The sequence below is a fragment of the Poeciliopsis prolifica genome, unplaced genomic scaffold (assembly GCF_027474105.1).
Source record: "Poeciliopsis prolifica strain line A6 unplaced genomic scaffold, Auburn_PproV2 SCAFFOLD001, whole genome shotgun sequence".
NCBI lineage: Eukaryota > Metazoa > Chordata > Actinopteri > Cyprinodontiformes > Poeciliidae > Poeciliopsis > Poeciliopsis prolifica.
The window spans coordinates 12,370,114-12,391,144 of record NW_026562376.1 but is presented as its reverse complement, the minus strand read 5'-3'; the positions used below and the strand labels follow the sequence as shown (position 1 = coordinate 12,391,144).

Genomic DNA, 21,031 nt, shown 5'->3' with positions numbered 1-21,031 from the left:
TTCAACTTATTAACAAAACCAGAATAATTTGTCATTTTCCACCTAAGCAACGCTCATTAACATTTTAATAAATCTCAGTCTAATTTCCAGTTTGTTACTAGAGGTTTAAACACACATTTATTCTGGATACTATTGGTGATTGCCAATAGTGTCCAGCATCTTACTTAGTAATGTCTTATTGACGTCGGACCACTTTTTTCAGTAATGAGTAATCTAACGCGTTGCTCTTTCAAATCCAGTAGTAAGACTACAGTTGCATTAAAGATTTTTTATTTAGAACCTTAAATTTGTGTAAAGGTGTAGCAGAGATTAGATCAGTCAGACTGAACAAAACTCATATCTGAGCAACATTTGAATTTTAGTTTTACTTTTCAACAGGTTGCTTCCTCAGAAAAACACATTTGATGTGCATTACTCATCATTTTTGGTCCTGCAGTTTGAAAGTGGTTTAGAAACTTTTTAAACCACATTTTATGTTGCATTTCACTGTAACTTTGCCAACCCCCCCAAAATTGGGGGGGCTTTCCTACTATGAACAAATGTTGATACCTGCAGGGCATGGTGTTAAAATGATACACAGAAATGTGGAAGTGCGTCTTGATAAGTTAAAATAGCATGTTTTCTTTTTTTGTCTTTTCCCACTTTTCTGCTTTTTACAATAATTAAATTGCAAAAGGTACTTATTTATATATACATATACATAGATATGATATATAGACATTATATGACTGTCTCTCTAGATAGATAGACAGACGGACGGACGGACGGACAGACAGACAGAAAATTTGATACCTTTTTCTTAAAACCAATCTCTTTACTTTTTCAACAATCCGCTGAGCTCTGGAGTTACTTTTCAGTGTCCATCGAGTGCCTCCAAGTGGTCAGATGAGCATCAGCCCAGAAGTCACACAAGCTTACATCTTCATCAGTCCAGTTGGCATAATGAAGTGATCCAAACGAAGTTCTGCAGATCTTCGGGTCGCTCTGAACCAGAACCAGAAAGGACTCCAAACTTCAACATAAAACATAACTGTGACAAGTTACCTTTGAACTATAACAAGTTGCATTTGAAGTCTTATTCTTCACGTTTAAGTCATCAAAAGCTCTCCTTGAATTGTGCACTTTTTCTTTAAGAAGTGACCAGCGCGACTGGCCTACATCCCCCACAATTCCAAGCGGCGTAAGCCCGTCTGTCGTCGCAGAAGCGGGGCGATAGCGGCGCCTGATCCAGAGAACATGAAGGCTTGTGCTTGCGGAGAGTGACCGGGTCAGAGGTGAGGGCGACTGGTTCTACTGGGAGAAATGTCTCTGTCGTCCACACGCAGCTCAGACTCGACCAGCCGGAGGAGAAAGACCGCAGACCAGTGGCAGGGTGAGCGGATCACCTTCCTTATTTGGCTTCCTTCAACTTAAAACTTTATTATAACCTGCAGATTTCATCACTAATAGAAGGGGATGTCTACAGCATTCTCCATCTTCATTTTACTGCTCATTTTTCAGTCGTTATTCACCAGTTTGCAGATAGACAGACAGACAGTCACACTGTATTAATTAGTTAAGTTTTCTCTCAGCGTGGCTGTTTGTGTGCGTTGGATGGTATTAAAGTGTGACACAAATAGCTGCAAAAACTACCGACTCAACTATTCAATATTATCATTTGGAACAAAAAAAAATCTTCCAAAACGAATATTTCAAAACCAATAAAAAATAAATTAAATAAAAAAATCATAACAGCGAGTTAAATTAAAAAGTATATTTTTGAATTTGTTTAGTTAAAGTGATCATCAAGGGGATTCTAGCAAAAACACGCGTTTAGCAAATGTTTATATTTGTTAAAATGTTAAAGAATGAACAAAATCACTACAGGGAGGTTTTTAGATGTAACCCCCAAATTGTCATATTGACTGACTGAAATCATCAACATGCTGCTCTCTTTGTCATATTTGCTCATTCACCTTATGAAGCCCAGACAACAGCACAGAAATAGGAACCAAAACTAGGCTCCAAGTTAAAATGGGTGAGCATTGATGTCCTGACAAAAGGGGAAGTCAAGATTTTTGTTCTAATCGAGTGATGTCGTCAGTACTGTTTTGTCTGTATTGTCTATCGAAATAAATATGATCTTATAATTATTAACGAGTGAGATGTGACATTCTGACTCTGTACAAAAGAATAAAAGGACCTCCTGTTTGGTCTTCGCTGTTTCAGTGCATGCAGTGTTTGTCGTGACTAAAGGCAGTAAAATAATCTCCTCTCTGGTGTTACAGATCCTTCATGTGTTCTTGATCCTCATACAAGTTACAATCATGAGGAGATCCTTGACGGGCCGCAGGAGACCCAACAACTTGATGCCACACACACTCCGTCTCCACATCACTCCTTATGTCCTGCAGCCACTTGTAAGTCTTACGTACCAGAACGTTGCTTATGAGCAGCGTTTCCCAGCAGGTTGACAAGTGTTAACTGGGCAGGTTCATGCTTGTTGCTGCAGGTGCGAGCCGGCATGTCTGTGAAGACAGCTGGGAAGAGATACAAAGCAAGAGAACCATCAGAGTGGAGAATGAAGTGGAGGCTAACAAGCTGGTCAACAACTACAGGGTGAGACGGCGAGGGGTTTTCTTGCAGGTTAGAGTTACCAGAGTGTAAAGGGCTGGGAAACTTATAATTTGGTCTGTGAATCAGTTTGGTTTCAGAAAATGGAAGAGCCACGTCACGGCGCGACCGTTTGAAGAGCGGTCAGATGTTGTGAAGGAGCTTTACTCTGAACTGAACGTCATCAAGCCACACTCAAGTCCAGGTACAGATCTTCTGGTTTTAACTTCTAACTAAAGCTGTGAAATTATAAAGTTATCAAACAGTAAATTTACTTTTATAATTCTGTTGAAACAGGGAATCTCATTGTTATATAGATTCAGAACCCAAAGAGAGATATATTTCTATGTGTATGGTAATTTTCTGTGAAATTAGAAAGAAGACTTTTGTTGATTATAGACTAACTTGCTGATTTGCACCAGTAAATTAGTTGCAAAGAGATGTTTGTCAAGAAATATCACAATATGTTGATGAGGACATGAAACCTGTATTAAGATGTTTTAGTTAGGCTGTCCCAATAATCAATTAATCGCATAATAAATGAAAGAAAGGCATAATTTACTGTTTTTCTTTCTACCACAAACTGGATGATAAAAATCTTTTGTTTATTGCTTTAGTTTAAAATGTAACCAGTAGTCCCACCGAAAGATTTTTGAGCCTTGTTTTTTTTTTTTTTTTTTTTTTTTTTTGTGGCTCTGTTTTCAGGTCACTTCATCACATGTGGAAATCTTGTGTATGTGCTCCTGTTTGGTTGGTGGGTGTCTCTGGCGTATTTTTTGGTCGGCATTCTGATGTTCATCACTGTTATCGGCTTACCCTACGGTAGGTGGGACATGTTGTGTTAAACATAAGATGTCTTCCTCATTGTTATTTTTCTATTTTTTTTCTGTGACTTTAGGGAAGCTTTGCTGGAAGTTGTGTTGCTACTTCCTGTGGCCATTTGGAAACACGATCCATGAGGTATTGCTTCTGCTCAGCCTCTTTCCTGTTCGTCTTTCTGCTTTAACATTGAGTCCTGCTGAATCTTGTTTCGGCGTTATTGCTTAGTTTTGTGGTGAGGAAAGCAGGAATCTTTTTTTCCTGACTAAAACCACACATTTTGAAAATTGCAGCTGCAGACCGTGTTTGCAACACTGCAGATGTTGCTTAAACTTCACTTCCTTTGAGTTTGAAAGAAAAGAAATGAGAAATAATTTAGTATTTGCTTAGTTGTTTTTGCTTCTTTTCTCGCATTACATATTTTAACTTGAAAAATCATTGAATGAACAATATGAATGGATGTTATAATCCATTCATAAGTAATTTGAGATCTGTGGATATAACCATCTTTATTTTGGTAACAATTTATTTGGCGGGGTAAGACTGACATGACCCTGTCATAAACATGACATAACACCTGTCATGAAGAAGAAGGCTTTTTCATGAATGGTTACCACTGTGGTCACAAAGTGTCATTCGGTAAATAATGACACTTTTAATGCAAAGTTGACCATTTTGATGGACTTTTAATGCAACCTTGCATTAAAAATGTCTTCCTGACAAGAGTCATAAACATCCATGAAAACTCCTTCACGTTCATGACAGGTGTTATGTCATGTTCACAACAGTGTCATGTCAGTAATAACTCAATAACTCCGACTTGAAAATGAGATCTGAAGTTAGTGTTTCCAGATGTGCATTGTGGATGAGTAGCGACAGAGAAATAACTCCTCCCTGTGGTTGGTTGTCCAGATAGGAACGACTTTGAGGAGATGTTGTGAGGAGGCACCAGACTGTGAGTGCAGCGTGGAGACGGTGGCGGACAGCTCCTCGGTTCTGCTGCCTTCGGCCTCAGAGGGACCGGCTCCAGAGATGCCAGAACGACCTCCTCGCACTCCTTACTGGGTAAGTGTTTACAGTCACAACAATGAGTAAATGTTTACAGTCACAACATTTGCATGTGCATGTTGTTTACTTACAACATGCACAGAAAAATACACAGATAGCTTTGAGTGTTTGTTATTGCTCTGAAGATTGATGTGCAAGTCGTTCAGGTTTTTGAAATTGCTTTGGAAAATGTGATTGAAATTTAGTTGGAATTTTGCAGCTGAATAAATTATTAATCTCTTATAATGTAGCTTTAAGTTACATGACCTCACAAAAGTATTCCTACTCCTTTAACTACTTCTTATTTTGTCACATACAAACCAAACTTTATGGAGGTTTATTTGGATTTTTTTATGACAAACCAACACAAAGTAGTGCATAGTTGTGAAGTGCAAGGAAAGCAATTCAAGACATCGGAGAAGTGTTGCTATAAATTACATACTCTACCAAAGGATCAACTTTTTTTTTTTTATCAATATCAAAGTATTGACTTAAAACAAGCTCCTATATCTTGCTGAAAAGTTACTTGCAAGTTATTTTTGTCTTATTTCAAGTCTACTTACATATTTTCACCAAAAAACAGATAAAAAATCCTCGGTAAGATTTTGCTTTTGCAGTTCCGCAATTTTTAAGTTATGGGGCTGAATATTTTTTGTATTAATTATTTTCCTGCCACTTTAAAATTTGCTTTGTGTTGGTTTATCACATCAACTCCCATATAAATTATATTGCATTTTGTAGTTGTAACATGACGATTGGTGGAGAAGTTCAAGGGTCATGCAGTGGACCTTGGTGCAAAATATGATGTGCGGTGGAAATGTGATGCTGCACTGAACCCTAAACATGCCGTCCTCACGGTCAGAGTCGATGGTGGCAGCATCATGCTGTGTAGATGTTTTCCTTAGCAGGAACAGAGGAGCTGAAACACAGCTTGTTAGAGACTTTAAATACAGAGTAGAACGGCTTGGGCTTCCTGCACACCCAGAGCTTTTTAAAGACCCTGTTTGTTTACACAAAGTGCTCTCCTTGTTATCAAGCATCGTCTGTCCACCTACGTCTGGCTGCTGCTGGGTTTTCCTCCTCTGGCTGTCGTCCATTCTTTGGTCTGCTTGGTCTCCTGGATCCTGGTCTTCACCATCCCAGTCTCCAAGATGAGCGCTCAGACCGTGAGCGTCATTCTGCTCCTGCCTCCTGAGGACGTCCTGCTGTCCTCCAGCTCTCACAGGAAGGTAGGAGGCTGATGAGGAGTTTATTATCGACCACATCAGGTTGTCTAGAGAAGCAACTCTTGACTTTGTGCTTTTAACCTGACCTGCAGCATCAAGGCTATGAGACCAGAGCTCTGCTGTGCTGCTACCATGCTGCAAACTGGTACTACTACAAATACACTGTTGATGGGATCAATGTGTTTGCTGTCAGTATCCTTCAGTTTTTCTCTCTGTGTGTGTTTGTGTGTCATGGCAAGACTTGTAAAGATCTTTGACTCACCCCTCAGACCTCCTCCCAATAGTTATTGTTGCCCTGGTAATCGGATATGTAGACAGAGAAAACCAGTTTGCCAGTTCAGAGGTCAAGTTTGCCACAGCGATCAGCTCCATCATACCCCTGTCTTACTACATCGGCATGGGCATCGCAAGGTAAAATGTCCGTGGTCCTCTGTACAGCAGGGGATGAACAAGGTTTTGAAACATTCTCCATTTCTGCAGTATCGCCGCCCAGAGTAACTTCGCTGTCGGTGCTGTGGTGAACGCCACCTTTGGCTCCATCACAGAGCTGACCTTTTACATCACAGCCCTGCTCAGAGGCCACCGGGCGGCCAATCCCTGTCTGCAGGAGGTCGTGAAGGCGGCGCTGACTGGGACGCTGCTCGGATGCATCCTCTTCATCCCGGTGAGCATGTATATAAAGAAAAACATCCTGAATTATAGCTAATAAGCAACTCTGTGCTTTTCACAAGTTTTATAAAAAATGCTGATTTAATTTTCCAATAGGTTGTGACACTAACACCTAGTTTAGTATCAGTGTGTTTAATTGAGGAATGAATGTCCCTGACCTAAACCTCAGAGTCTATGTAGTTTTGTTAAAAGAATATTAAAGGAACCTGAGCTGCTTTAACACCTCAATACAGCTATGTCAAAGCGCATCGAGGGAGCATTTTATACAGAGGAATTTATTTTTATTACAAATCCTTTTTATTTGTCTACTGGAATAGTCAAAGTAGCTGATAAAAAATATTTTGAGTTCTCATTTGCTGAGTCATAATTAATAAACTTGCCAGAAAATAACACTTTAGATATGTATACCACCCTGGGGGATTCATATAAACACAAATAAATAAACCTTTCCCGTCATATTCTAACTTATTGAAATGCACTTCTAGTTAGTTGTTAAACTTGTGCAAATTAATAGATATCTAAATTCTTTTGCTTGTTTTAGCTAACATAATATAACCAAATACGTTTCTTGAATTTAATAAAAAAAATATTCAGGATGTATGAAACATATTCTTATATTTAGGGCATCTGCATGATAATCGGGGGCCTGAAACACAGCGAGCAAAGATTCAACAGCCGATCTACGGGAGTGAGCTCTGCACTGCTCTTCATCTCTGTGGGAGGCGAGTATTTAGTATTTAAGTAGCAGCAGTGAGTTTTGTTTGGGACACATTCCAACAAATCTGGATGTTATCTGAAGGTGAACAATAAATTGGATGTAAGAAGACAGAGAAAAGCTTGAGGTTGTCTGTATTTCACTGTGGTAACAAAGTTGCTAGTGATCAGCAAAGAATTAGGATTTTTTTTGTGTCTGAATTAAGTCGAATAATCTTCTGTTTTCTGTGTCTTGCAGGTGTTTTTGCCCCCACGCTTTTCTCCAAGGCGTACGGGAACCTGGTGTGTGACGCCTGCACCAACGCCACAGGAGGAAACGCCTCGATCAACGCCAGCGGGCCGTTTGTGTGCCACAACTGTCACTACGATCTGGTCAGTAGATGTCAAGACTGCTGCTCTTTCATGGTCGGTTATATTTACATCTGCCTTTAAGACTGATTTTTGTCTTGTTTTCTCAGAAAAATGGCACTTTGTTTCGTGACCACATCCAGTGAGTGATGCTTTATTCTTATAGCTTTTCGTGATTAAATTTAAGACTTTTCCAGATTCGAGTTCTCAATTTTGTGTGTTTTTTTTAAATAAAATATAAAAGAGTAAAAATCAGATATTTCTACTGTTGATGGGCTAAAACTGTGGAAAGACACCAAGCTGAATGAAAGGAGAGGGAAGAAGAAAGAAAGAAAAGAGACAAGGACTTAAAATGGTAACATCACAAGAAAATAAGGACGGACATGGGGGAGAAAAAGTTTTCAGTTCTCTGTGTTAATTTTGTAAATGTAAAACACTAAAGATCAGTGTTATGCCAGCTGTTTCAATAATGGTTGGCTAAATACGTGGAACCTGGAAAAAATTGGAAACAGGGAAAAAATCACACAAGGAAGGAAAGTTGGGAAAGAAGGACAGAAAGAAAAGAACGACAGAAAGGGCACAAGGTAAATGTAAAAGCATGAGAAAAGAAAAGAATACAAGGAATGGAAGAACAAAGAACGTAAGGAAAGAAGGATTGTCACTGGAAAACCAGGAAAGAGATGAGGAAGCAAAGAAAGAACACAGGAAATAAAATATGGAGTGATGGAGGGTGGGAATAAGGGGACAAGAAAGGAGGAAAAGAAGGTGGTTTGACAGAAAGACGTAACTTGTAGACAATAGTAAAAGGACAAAGTCTTGAAAAATGTTGATGCTCTTCTTCGGGATTTCACAGGAGTTCAGACAAGCCTTTGTGTTTGGCTGTGTTCTTGTTAGGCCTCTGGTGTACACCGTGTCCGCCCTCCTGCCTGCTGCCTACATCATTGGACTGATATTCACTCTGAAGACGCATTCGCACATTTACAACATCCATGTTGGAGAAGGGCAGGGTGAGACTCACACACACGACTCCCATCGAACAGCAAACTAACAGCGTTTCATTGTTCCTGTTCAGGGCAGAGCTTTACACACATACAGAGCTGTGAGCAATGTTTGAGATGTACTGCATCGGATGGTAAATGCTGTTAGATTGTTTGTACGGATTTAGATGGACTATCAAAGAAACTTGATGTTAGCCAGACAAAAAGTTCTGCTGTCTGTTTGGGATCCTGTAGTTAAACTCATCTGTGTCCTCATTTCAATCATCTAGAGATTGAAATTTGGATGTCATCCTTCTTCTTTCATATCCCTGCCTGTTTGTACCTCTGAGAGCAAAACAGCCCCTCAGCATGAGCCTCCCTCCTCTGTGCTTGTTGTCATTGAGACCAAATAATTCAATCATGGTTTCATTTGAGGTTAAAACCTTTTTCCAGAATATGTTTTGGCGCAAAAGCTTCTTCTTCAGTCTGATGGTCAGGTGTGTTTTGGATTAAGATGGGCTTGATTTCTGGTGGTTTATACATTTTTCTTGTTCATCAGTGATAGCAGTTTTTGTTGAGATGGTTGAAACTTTGATGCATGGAGGTGGATGTTCTCAAGCTTCCCCCCAAAAATGGTTTGGAACGGATAAAAAAACATAACAATAAGGTCCCGACTTTAACAGTGCTGAGCTTAGACTTATAGGGAAGTACTGTAGAAAATAAATATGGCCCCACATCAATGTCAAATCCATTCCGGTTTGCAGTAAACCCTGATGTTCACACTATAATTTGTGTCTGATCAGAGACCGGTCATCATGGGACGGTGGTCCACTGGTCCCGCTGGAGGTCTCTGCTCATCCTCATTGTGGCCACCGTTCTGACGTCCGCTTGTGCCGACCTCGCCACCGAGCACATCCAGCCCATCCTCAACCAGCCCAACGTCTCTCAGGTCGGTCTCCCGCCATCTGAGCACGCTCAGACTCTTCCCTGACTGTGCTGACCCTCCCTACATCTTTCCTCCTGCAGTACTTCATCGGGGTGACGGTTCTCGCAATGGTCCCCGAGATCCCAGAGATTGTTAATGGGATCCAGTTTGCGCTTCAGAACAACATCAGCTTGAGGTCACTTGAGTCGTACTAGAGCTGGAAAGCTACAAACTGGTTTCTATTCCTTAACATTTGCTGTGTTTCCTCCCCAGTTTGGAGGTTGGAAGCTGCATAGCTGTGCAGGTCTGCATGCTGCAGATTCCAATACTGGTCCTTTTTAATACCTTCTGTGTATGTCACTTTCCTCCTTCTTCTTATAATTAGTTCACAAAAATTTCAACTGATAACCTGTTTCTGCTTTTGTTCAATAGGACGTGGGCTTTGTGCTGCTCTTCAGCGATCAGCACCTGTGGGCCAGCATTTTCAGTGTCATTCTGGTCAACTACATCTTCATGGATGGCAAGTCGGATTATTTCCAGGGTGAGTCCTGATCAGCTGGATGCTTACTAAATGAAATTAAGACTCGGGGCAACAACGCACATCAGAGGTGTTCATCTGAATGATTGCTTTATTTACAGTGTCTGATTCTAGCCTTTAAGAGTTAAACCGCAGATTCAGTACAAAGGTTACATAAACAGGACAGGAGTATTAAAACTACCTAAAGTAAAATGCAAACTATGTTTTGTAAAATTCTTCCTGCAGGATCAACTCTGACTGTGTGTGAGGTCACACCAGCAATAAAATATGTGGAATGGTTGCATGATAGTTCCTCAACTGAGAGTCTGTGTACACATTTCTACATCAATAGGGAAATTTGGGCTAATATTAATATAGCCGATATTTACCAGTACTCTATATTACGTACATTTCACTACGATTTTGACTCACATGATGTGAGTCACATCTGCTTCTGTTAAACAACCCAGTAAAAAACATAAATATTGGGTATTAATACCATCCCAGTTTTACTTTTGGGACTAATTATGTTAAAAATTACAACACATCAGCTGGGATCTGCGTTAATATATTATGCTTTCTGATCCACCTCTTAAGAAAATTTGTACTTTTCTGTTAACTTAAAATCTAAATGTTACTGTTAATCTGCAACTTTTTCACCAAGTTGATGGATAGAAGTTGCAAAAAAATAGAATCCCTTTGAAAATGTTAAAAAAAATAAATAAATAAAACTGTATCTATATTTGAAGATTAAACATGTTAAAATCACTTTAGAGTTGTTTTGATATTTCAACTGCCTGGTGTTGTACCTGAATGCAGCATGTGCAGGTGGTAGAAAATCCCCTCTCATCATCTCCGATTCCTTAGATTTGCATCTCATATGTTGTTTGTTTGGGTTCAGAGTTAGCTGGTTACTCTGACCTGGGGTTCTGGTTCTGGGCTGCAGCTGCATGAAAAATATTACTGTTCCCAAATTGAGCTTAGCAGTGGCTGGGAACCCTCTCAAGTTTCATTTTTATCATTGCTTTTTAAAGTTGCGCTCACTTGGTTTGACACTTGGACATGCTGCTTGTGTTCAGAACAATGCAGCATTCATTTGTTTGTACTGGATATTTTGGTACAACTAAATTACCTCTATATCATAGTTAAAACTCAAGGCCCATGGATCAAATCGTGCCCACCATAGTTTATGTGGCCCTGATATTAAAACAAAGCAGCTTTTATCTGCTTACTGCCAAATTGCACCAATCAATCCCTACAGTTTGAGAAATATTCTGGAAATTCACACAAAATCAACAAATCCTCACACTTTTAAGTTTATTGCAGATTTTTCTCAAAAACATATTCAGTGGTAAGATTTTTTTATATTTTAACAGCTTGTGAACAGATTTCATCCATACATTCTGGCACAAGCGGCCCTTTGAGAGCGTTCATTATCTTGATTTGGCCCAAAATGAAAATGAGTTTGACACCAATGTGATGGAGGAAATGTCTCGGCAGCTTTAGTTTATTTCCACTGTGAAAGCAACCTTTGTGTCTCTGAAATTTCACAATTTGTTTTTTTACTTTTGATCATTTTTGTCTCTTCAGGTACAGCCCTGGTGGTCGTCTACCTCATCCTCCTGGCTTCGTATTACTTTGCTCCGTCTCCATCTGGCTGTTGAGAACAGAATCAAGTTTCATCTCAATTAGGACTTTTTAAAAAAAAAATTAATATGAAGGACGCCAAATGAGCAAATATCAGTTGCACAGAATCTCTGTGGGGGGTTTTTTGAGTGTTGATGGGTGAAATCTTGAAGAAAATCTGAAGCATTTTCTCCATGCAAACAAAATTAACTCAGGTAGGCACCACTAAATGCACTATTATAACCTGTGAACTATATTGATGTGTAATGTATAGGTTTACTGAGTTTATTTATTTTAAAGAAATATTCCCTTTTTAAAAATATGAATGACTAAGAAGTAGTATTTTTAAACTGGTACAAACTATATTTAAAGCACTTCCAGAAAGAATTGTTAAAATTTGTAAAAGTGAATCTCAATAAAAGTTAATTTATGCAGTTTGCAATAATTATAACAGCAGTTTATTTTTGTTACATTTTATGATTTGGTTCAAATTTAGGTATACATAAAACATGAATTACAAAAAAAAAGGGGGGGGCTTTGGATAATCAAATTTAACAAAGTTTGAAATATCTCCTTTTCATTGTTGAACTCTAAGTTTTTCTGTTTGAGTTGAATAAGTTTTATTACATGGTTGATGTAGATAACCTGCATATTACTGCAATCTGAGAAGAAATAAAACATATCTCCACAAGGTCTCTTAAAAAAAACAAAAACAGCTGCCTGTTTTTATTGTGTGCACAGACCAGAGAACAAGATTTACAAAACAACGCAGCCATATTTTTCTCTGATGAGACATTCATTTGTTCCCCAGAGGATTCTGTACAAAGCGACATGCAGACCATATGCAAGCAAGATTTCACTTTCACAGACGGAATTAAAACTTAATCAGGCCGATACTTTTGAGCTTCAAGCTTAAATAAGGCCACAAAATTAAAAACAAAAAAAAGAAGAGGATGGGGTTAAAACAATTCAAAAGCATCAACAGTAACAGATTTGGTGACAAATAAAAGGCCTGTCTGGAAACAACACAGTATCGCCCAACTAACTCCCAAGTTTTCCTACGTTTGGTTCGTCTGCAGAGAATTTCACACCCATCACAGTTTTTAATATCCTGAGTACGTCACACGCACTGACGAGGACTGCAGAATTACACAGCAGCTTAAATCTGTTCACAACACCCCCTACAGAGAGACCGAACATAAACATTACAGCTTGTTACAATGCAAAAACTGGAAATGGGATCAGGAATAAAAAAAAGAGGCAATTGATACAGCACTTGTCACCAGTTGATGAAATGAGCAGCACAGTGTTTCAAATAAATAATTAAAAAGTTTATGTAAAGTCTGCTGGAGTTCCTCCTGAGGAACCAGGAACAGTGTCTGAAGGCTCAAGTGTGAAGCACCGTCGCCGTGGTTAAAAAAAAAAATCTAAAACATACAAATAAAGTTTGAATAATCTGAAGTTTGAGGAATAAAAAGGCACAGAATGCATAAAGGAAAATAACAGAACTGTGGTAGATATCGTGCAAATTCATGACCTAGATAGTGGGTTCCTATTTCCACCTCTGAAAATGTAACAGAAAACCAAGTACAGGGAAAACAAACAGTTTCCAGACTTTTTTACTAGTTTTTAAAATGTCAGAAAATACAATTTTTTAAAAGATATTTCTTGAAACCTTTATTTTTTGTCTTAGATGTTTCCCATCACTAATTGAGTGACATTTGTTGGCAACTTTCGATTTTTGAGTTGCCAACGAATAAACAGAACCAAAAAGGATCCATTTTGGTTCTTTTGTATGTTTTAGTAAACAAAGTCTAAGTTTTTGAAGTACTCCTGGCTTAGTCATAACAGAATGAAGTATAAAAATTCACACTTTGTGTTATAAAGAACTAAATTTAGTCCCAAAAGATCCAAATTAGATTAGATGCTCAAATAGTAGTGGAATAGCCCTTTACTGCACTCTTAGCTTTGCCATTCTAAAAACATGGAGCAGAAAAATCTGGAAATGTGTGGATTTTTGTACTGGAAGCAGCGTAGGAACCCAGAGGAAATGAAATGGTTGTAGAGGCACCACAAGTTTCACAGTGAGCCTTTAAAAAGAGGCTGCTGGGTTTTCCTCTGATCCCAGAAGCAAAACATTATCAATGGATTATTTGTCAGTTTGAAGTGCTCAATAGCAAAACACATCATAGCATCTTAAATAACTTCCCCAGTTAGATGTCATCTCAGATTTGTGTTCAGTGGGAACACGTAGAAACCAGATGCAGATTTCATCTGCAGCGAAATGTGGTCAAAGTGAGGAATCTCATCAGACTCAGCACTGGGCCCAAAAGACAGCAAAATGTTAAATCACACTGCCTGCAGCCATATTTAGTTTGTTTGAACTTTTTTTTTGTATTTACCTTAATATTTCACACATTTCTGGGACACAGAAAGGAATGTGCACAGGTTTTAAATTACAAGTCAAGTTTTATATGTGCACCTCCTTCACTGCCTGGGATGGACATTTGAATTTCGGACAGAAAAGAACAAAGTATTTTCCCAGCCAAACGGCACCAAGCTGTCTTTGACCTACTTACAACCAACGTTAGTGTCAGTCTCCATCCGTCCCCGGTGGTTGGTCTGTGTGTTCAGCCTATCTGAGCCTCTGAATTAGTGAATGCGTTAGTCCCAGGCTCAGCAGCTGAAGGGTGGACAGCTGCATCAGGTGAGGGAACGATTTCAACAGCTTCTCCCAGGTCATTTCCAGCAGACTGGGCACCACCAGCCACACTTTATATAGAGAGGCAGTCCTTTGGTTCCCAGAGATGTTGACAACACCGCCGTGGATGTACATGCAGCCAGCCTGCAGGAGCAACAAACAAACATTAAACCAGTGGAAGGGCAATTCTGTGGCCCAAAGCTCTGCACATAATGACCTCATGAAAACTACATGAGCTGGGTTTAGCTGACGAGCTGCTACTCTGGAGAATTACAATACTGTGCAATTTCCTCTGTTTTAGGGCTTAAACAATCAAATAAATTGTGATAAATCAATATCGGAAATATTTGTGAATTAATTTAGTAATCAATCATTAAATGAAGTAGACTCAAAAAATAGGCCATTGGCTGGGGAAACACTCAGCAGCAATCCAGCCAAAACTGTACAAAAAAATAAAAAATGTTGCATTTAAGAGAAAAACAAACACCTTTGTCTGTAAATATGTCCTACCCAGAACATCTCAAGCAGAATAGCTTTAGCTTAATCTGGTTCAACTTTTGTAATAATAAAAAAAAACCCAACAAAGCTCAGCGCTGATTTCTGTAAGGACACCATCAGAGCAGCAACTGAACTTTACAAAGATCTGCTATAGTAAACCAACGGCTGAAAATCAGCCACTGAATTCTGATCGACTAAAATGTAATCCATTAATCAATTGTTCAGATGTAGAAAACTCTCGGCGCCACGTTACTGACCGGAGTGACAGCTGCGGAGTGAAAGTAGGCCGGTTCCGGCATCACGGCGGGCAGCTTCGTCCACTGAAAAGTCTGAAGGTTTATCTTCCACAAGTCCGACAGGATGAGCTCGCCGTTATAACCTCCACATATAAACACGTCTGAACGCACAGACAGGCCAAGATAAAAGGTTAAATTCAGCATTTCAGGCGTGTGTCGTGTTGATGTGTGAAAGCCTGCTTACCGTCTTTGACCTGAACACAACTGTGACACCTGCGAGGAGCAGGATAACCTGGAGTGATGAGATTTAAAATCTTAACACAGTTCATAGAAAACAACAATTTGCCTAAAAGAGGAGGAAGAAAAACAAGAACATACCTGTATCTTCATTGGGTTTGGTTAAAATTTCTTCCCAGTAATTAGTTTCCAAGTTATATGCATGAATCTGATGAGCAGAAATGAAATTATGAAAATACACACTTAAAAGTTGAATCCAAACCTTTACTCATTAAAGATAAAGATACAAAATGTTTATCTTTCTGTCTGACATTAAACCAGACTAAACTTCTCCTGTTTAGGCGAGTTAGGACTACTAACCTACAATGAAATGACTAATTTTTAGAGACTGCCAGTTGTATGATTAAACTATCACTGAAATGTTTGTTCATAATGACATTTATTAGCATCTGGAGGAAAAAAGGAGAAACTTGAGACCATATTCCAACTGTGGGGGACAAGAGTAGCAGCATCGAATTGTGAGGGGAGACGGAAATGGAAAAATTAAGACAATTTATGATATTAGCCAGAAAGTTTATGCTTAAAAGAGAAAGATGTGGAGTTAAATAGGAGTGTTTGAATAGTGTGATTAACAAACCCGACGCGGATACATCAGTTCTGCTTGAAGGAAAGGCCAAATCTCCAGATTATTGAGACAAAGTCAAGGCAGAAAACCAAAATCATTTGATTCAAGTCATACAGTTTGAAAGGCAATGCTATCAAAAACTAATGAAAGACTTTATTATTCTGACATTTAGCAACTAGAATAACTCTGCTACCCCATCTGACTCCAAAGGAAAAAAATATTTAATCTAGTTTAATGTCAGACAGTGAGGAGTTCAGGCCAAGTTTTTCCATTCTTGTTCTTCTTACTTTATCTAATGGATATGACATCCATGAGGTTCCACCTCCTAAAATGTATATCCTCTGTCCATCTTGAGCCAGCTCATGTCTGTACCTGAAAAACAGAACTCGATCCGTCTTTATCTGCTGTGATATTCTGGACATGACGGTCAGAATAAACCCAGTGGGCGAGTCTGATGGCTCTGAACTCACTGACCTCTCATCAGGTAGATCTCGCTTTGCGTTTTTGGGCTTGAGGTGGGTCCACTCCCTGGTGCTCAGATCCAACCGGTGCAGGTCGATGCTGTAAAGGTAGCCCGTCGTGCCTCCAAACACGTATAGGTAGCCATTTATAATGACCATCGCCTGGAAACAAAGCGTCCGATGAGAGATTGGTAAATGAAAACACCAACACTCATCACAGCGTTGAGGTCTAGACAGAAATGGTACCTGTCCATAGATCTTGTTTGGTTTCTTCCCCTTGCAGTTCAGCAGGTTCCATCGTCTGTACTGGACGTTGCAGATGTGGATGTCGTTGCTGTTGTTTTCACCAAAGGGAATCCCGGTGCCACCAAACACAAGCAAGTTGTTGCCATCCAAGACAGCTAAGAGGCAAAACATGATTTAACTCCGATTCTCGGCATAAAGCTGTAACAATATAAAACCACAGGACAAAAATCAATCTCCAAGTTTGCATATTCATACACGCCTGTGTAGTTATTTAAGATTAGCAGAACCTGCAAATCGGAAAATTACCATAGTGTAACACATTTCCTCTCTCCTGACATACTCAGCAGCAGGTACAAAGGAAATAAGAGACATACTTAAAGAAAATACTTAAAGAAAATACTTTAAGTGAAGACAAAATTAAGGAAGACATTCACCCTAAAATATACAGGCAGTATTTATTAGGCATCATGATCCACATTAAATCTAATTTAAGAAAACAAGATCCTGCAAACCAGCATCTCACTCCAATAAAGAGGCAATAATTGATGGAAATATAACTTAAGATGCAGCCAGCTGCTGTTTTCACTTAGACTGTCTTTAATTAGAGGTCCAAAAACTCACTAATCACACAAACCAATATTCTAGGTTACTTGAATTTTAAGTATGAGAAGCTTGACTTTCATTTACAGCATATTTGTGTGCCCACACTAGCCTGCTCATATTTCCACCGTGCCACGTCTGTTCTTACCTGACATGGACGCCAGCTCTGTGGGCATGTAGCCCTCTGTGCGGATCTGCTGCCAGGTGGCTGTGGCGAAATGAAACCGCCAGAGTTCCCTGAAGAGAGGGTAGTCCTCATTATCCGACCCGCCCGCCTCCTCGAAGTCGGGGTTGTAGCCTCCGAACACATACAGGTTAGAGCTGTCTGCAACGCAGCGGTGTCCACTGCGGGCAGAGGGTATGCAGTGTCCTGTGGGAAAAGTTTGAATCTTAACCAGCTGCAGACTCTCTCTGGAATCGTAGGGAACAGACTCTATCCGTCAACCATCTCTTTTCCCTGGAGTTTCAGTACCTTCTTTCAGGAACCTGAAGGGGATCCGGAGGTTGAGGCCGTTTGGGGAGAAGATGCGCCGAGCCTGAAGCCATCGTGCTCGCTTCTTGGAGCCTGAAAACACAGAAACAAAGTCAAGAGTCAAACTTAAAAGAACTTCAGCTGACCAAAGTGCTACATAAGCTATGATACAGGTTGATAACTGGGGTAATAATAATAAACAAGATCAACGTTTTTCTCTTCTTATAGGGCGAAACAAAATAGCACATAACTATGAAATGGAAGGGAACTGGTTTACTTGTTTTTTTTTTTTTTTAACTTTATTCACAATTTTTATTTGGCCTCATGTAGTTGAACTGCTTTTTGCTTTAATTACAGCAGCAGACTTTGAGAGTTGTGCCAGTAACTGCTCTGCAGTTACTGGCATTTTTCTTTGTGAAAAGCTCAGTCAGATGGCATTTCACTCTACAGATCTTTTCCTGCTAAAGAGGATTTTTTGTGGGGATGGAGTTTTGACACAGTGCAAAGCCTATAGACAAAAAGTTATATTTAGGTCTTGTCTGAGCATACGTGGATATTATACTTCCCCATGTTTGCAGACTGTACCCCAGCTTGATCTCTGCTAGTCTCTTGGTTTTTCCACTGCTCGGTCCATCACAGCAGCAGTAAACACCACTATCTTTAAAAATATGATTCCTTCCAGTTAATGGGCATTATTAAGTGAAATTGTTTGCAGCTTTGTCCTGATTTGTTCCTTCAGCATCTTCCCATTACGCTGCCACGTGCTCTTCACGGTTTGACGAAAGTATATCAATAAAAGTGCTAATAAAAACCTTTTGTGATGCTTCCGTAGCAGCGGTGGCTAACTCCGGCCTGTGGCTAAAGCTAACAGATTGGGAACAAAGAAAACTCCCATTGTGTCAACTTCACGTGCAAAACCGCAACATACAGTCACAATCAACAAAACAACTCCCCTTTGGCTTGTTGGAGGTGCTACGCGCTATGCTGTTGCTAGCAACTGGTTTTGTTTACAAACCTGAATCGCGGGCAGAGGGCCGCCACGACAGTTTTTGAAACTCATTGAGGTGACTGGAGGTTCCGTTCGGTTCGAGCGACGACATTTCACTGGAGACACAGACACAGAGGCGGTTCACAGTACCAAGAACTGGATCGGAACCGGACTCCCTCTGACTATAGTCCAGGCATCCGACAGCGAGAGGCGAGCACCAGCTTCCCAGCAAAATAAAACCGACAGGCGCTGCTCACAGGTAACCAGCTGATCTGAATCGACCAATCAGAGGGCGAGGAATGGTTCGTGTTGCGTTCAAGAGCCGCACCGCACCTGGTGTTGACAGTGACAATTAATCTGGATTGAGATAATTTATTTTGATAAATAGATTATTTCAGCTGCTGTATTGATTGTAGAATTGTTGAATTCTTCTGAGCTTGAATCGTATTTTAATCAGCCTCAACACTTTTGTCTAAGACGTCCAGGATATGTGGCGAACCACTTTTAAAACAGTTTGAGGCAATGAGCTGGTTTGAGTGGCTTCTTTTCATAATGCATATCAAGCATCAACAGTCCCCATCCTGTGCTGCTGCTCTGCTGTCATGCAGAAATCTGGATTTTGACCTTGTTAAGTAGACTTGGAGACATAAAACAAAACAAGCATCTTAATCCTATGCAAAACTTTTATCACCTCATTCACATCAGGTGTGAAAATCAGGATACAGAATGGTTAAGTACAACAGAACATTTGTTTTTTTTACTAAATGTAACTGACATAAATTACTCTGTGGACACCTATCTGGGTGTGAATGGTGCATCTTTTAATGCACCATTGTTCTGATTTATTGATTAGATTCGGATCACTCAGTAAAGAATCGGTGGGTCCAGACAGACTGATAATCTGGCTCCTTTCGTCTCTTTACTGAATGCACAAAGTTGTAACAGAGGAAATCTGATCTCCCAGCTTGTCAAAATTGGCACAGTAAGCCTCTTCACAAAAGACGCCACGCAACAAACTGAAATGAGGTCATATTTTTAGCTGAAGGTACACCAGAGACATCTAAATTACATGGAGTCATATTTCAGCTTTTGTTCAGTACTGTTTTAAAATTTCTCTGTTTTCTGTTTCAGCAGGGAAAATGAACAGTTCTGGGGGAAAAAAGCAGACATTTCTGAATTTCTTATTTTTCCTATCAGGAGGTCTGCTAAAACAGAGGAAATAAAACCCACATTATCACCTCATCTCTGACCAACAGTGCTTTAGATGTTGTATGTTCAATGTGACATCACACTTACTGGCAACAAAATGCAAGCTCCAAGTTCAACATCCAAGAGGAATGGTCAGATTTAGATGTGATTCAGTTCACAAGCAATGGGCGCATCTGGAGAGAAATGAGTGGCAGCATCACAAGAGGAGCTATGTGTTGCAGGCGGTTCCTGGAGCAGCCAAAAGTCTGACAAACCAAGTGAAATAAACAAAAAGAAAAAACAAGACGCCGGTATCTGTACGATTGTGCCATTGAAATCTCCAGCTGGACAGCAGGTTCTTCTCAGTACCATACCAGACAAGATGTTGTCAGTCCGCTCAAGAACCCTCTGCTTTGAATATTGACAAGTTCTGACAACGCTGTTCCTGCATCAGTGCTACTCCAGACAAACCTGTACCTCTGTGTCCAGTGCACATTGAAATGATCTTTAATCAATAATAAATACATAACATGACTATATGAAGTCATTTTTCAAGCCTGTTTCAATGTTTTCTCTTGATTTCAAAAAATGCTTGTTTTGATTTGCCTGTATCTATCAAAAAACTGCCACCTCACTCTAGCATTATGGCGCTCTGCATGTTGAGCAATGTCTTGCAAACTCAAACTAAAACTCCTAAAAAACTGTTAAAGCTGGTAAAAAAAAACATTCCCAGGGAATGTTTTTCGGTTCATGTAAAATGCCTCCTCTGTGTCTTCTGACCCTCACTGACTGCTTAGACTGACAGTCACATGCTGTGGACTCTGCCTGAACACATCACTTAACTTATGATGCCTTTGGCTTATGGGCTCTCCTGCCTGCCATTTGAAAATATTATTGTGTCCAGATCCAAGTTGCAAATAAATCATAAAATGAGAGTTCAGTTGTGTTTTCAGTGAGGAGATTTCAGCTCACAATGAGGGAGCTGAAGTGTGTAAATGCATATTTTTAAAATCTCCTTTCTATCTGTATTTTAACATATTGTCAGAGATGTTCATCAATGCAAGATTATATCAACTGTGACTGTCACTCCGAAACATTGCTTCACCTTAAGTAAAATCTGGAAGGACTTATTTATCCCTTTTTACAAATAAATGATTTCAAGTAAAATCTGTATCAAATTAAATGTAGTATTCTTCTCACACTACTCAGCCTTGTTGTTTGTATTCATTATTGTGATGAACTTTGAGATTTATTCTAAGGATTCAGTCACTATTAAATACAACAAACTTACAAATTCTAATTCCAAGTAAAAACAAACC

General features: G+C 39.6%; 2 protein-coding genes across 4 annotated transcripts; one reads left to right on the top strand and one right to left on the bottom strand.

Annotated features, from left to right (window-relative positions):
* The first annotated feature begins 1,196 nt into the window (after window positions 1–1,196).
* LOC129363798 (uncharacterized) lies at window positions 1,197–12,157 on the top strand. Its single transcript, XM_055036090.1, has 20 exons — window positions 1,197–1,372; window positions 2,268–2,399; window positions 2,492–2,598; window positions 2,683–2,797; window positions 3,298–3,414; window positions 3,491–3,552; window positions 4,324–4,476; window positions 5,496–5,687; window positions 5,777–5,876; window positions 5,954–6,095; window positions 6,165–6,348; window positions 6,976–7,075; window positions 7,306–7,439; window positions 7,526–7,557; window positions 8,310–8,422; window positions 9,196–9,341; window positions 9,419–9,513; window positions 9,591–9,669; window positions 9,750–9,858; window positions 11,425–12,157. Exons 1-20 carry the CDS (start codon window positions 1,303–1,305, stop codon window positions 11,496–11,498), a joined length of 2,256 nt encoding a protein of 751 aa, XP_054892065.1. The 5' UTR covers window positions 1,197–1,302; the 3' UTR covers window positions 11,499–12,157.
* LOC129363855 (kelch domain-containing protein 10-like) lies at window positions 11,149–20,218 on the bottom strand. Of its 3 annotated transcripts, none has more exons than XR_008606358.1 (12): window positions 19,821–20,218; window positions 18,552–18,640; window positions 17,537–17,629; window positions 17,213–17,434; window positions 16,465–16,619; window positions 16,232–16,380; window positions 16,045–16,129; window positions 15,274–15,340; window positions 15,140–15,187; window positions 14,917–15,056; window positions 14,040–14,305; window positions 11,149–11,491 (listed from the first exon to the last, which is right to left on the bottom strand). XR_008606358.1 is itself a non-coding variant. In XM_055036185.1 (12 exons), the coding sequence occupies exons 2-12, from the start codon at window positions 19,850–19,852 to the stop codon at window positions 14,096–14,098; spliced, it is 1,290 nt and encodes a 429-aa protein (XP_054892160.1). In that variant the 5' UTR covers window positions 19,853–19,978; window positions 20,087–20,218; the 3' UTR covers window positions 12,154–14,095. The 3 variants fall into 3 exon arrangements, 2 of the variants coding, with proteins under 2 accessions (XP_054892160.1, XP_054892151.1); XM_055036185.1 differs by lacking the exon at window positions 11,149–11,491 and having other exon boundaries at window positions 12,154–14,305; window positions 19,821–19,978; window positions 20,087–20,218; XM_055036176.1 differs by lacking the exon at window positions 11,149–11,491 and having other exon boundaries at window positions 12,154–14,305.
* Between the last annotated feature and the right edge of the window lie 813 nt (window positions 20,219–21,031).

What these genes read in the sequence shown, in the direction of transcription:
- LOC129363798 (XM_055036090.1), top strand. Translation starts at nt 1,303, where the DNA reads ATGTCTCTGTCGTCCACACGCAGCTCAGACTCGACCAGCCGGAGGAGA. An exon ending in TGTTATCGGCTTACCCTACG is followed by an intron (nt 3,415 to 3,490) that starts GTAGGTGGGACA and finishes CTGTGACTTTAG; the next exon opens with GGAAGCTTTGCTGGAAGTTG. An exon ending in CCTCCAGCTCTCACAGGAAG is followed by an intron (nt 5,688 to 5,776) that starts GTAGGAGGCTGA and finishes CCTGACCTGCAG; the next exon opens with CATCAAGGCTATGAGACCAG.
- LOC129363855 (XM_055036176.1), bottom strand. Translation starts at nt 19,852, where the DNA reads ATGTTGAACTTGGAGCTTGCATTTTGTTGCCA. An exon ending in CTTCAGGTTCCTGAAAGAAG is followed by an intron (nt 17,435 to 17,536) that starts GTACTGAAACTC and finishes CTTTTCCCACAG; the next exon opens with GACACTGCATACCCTCTGCC. An exon ending in TTGTGTTCAGGTCAAAGACG is followed by an intron (nt 15,057 to 15,139) that starts GTAAGCAGGCTT and finishes CTGTGCGTTCAG; the next exon opens with ACGTGTTTATATGTGGAGGT.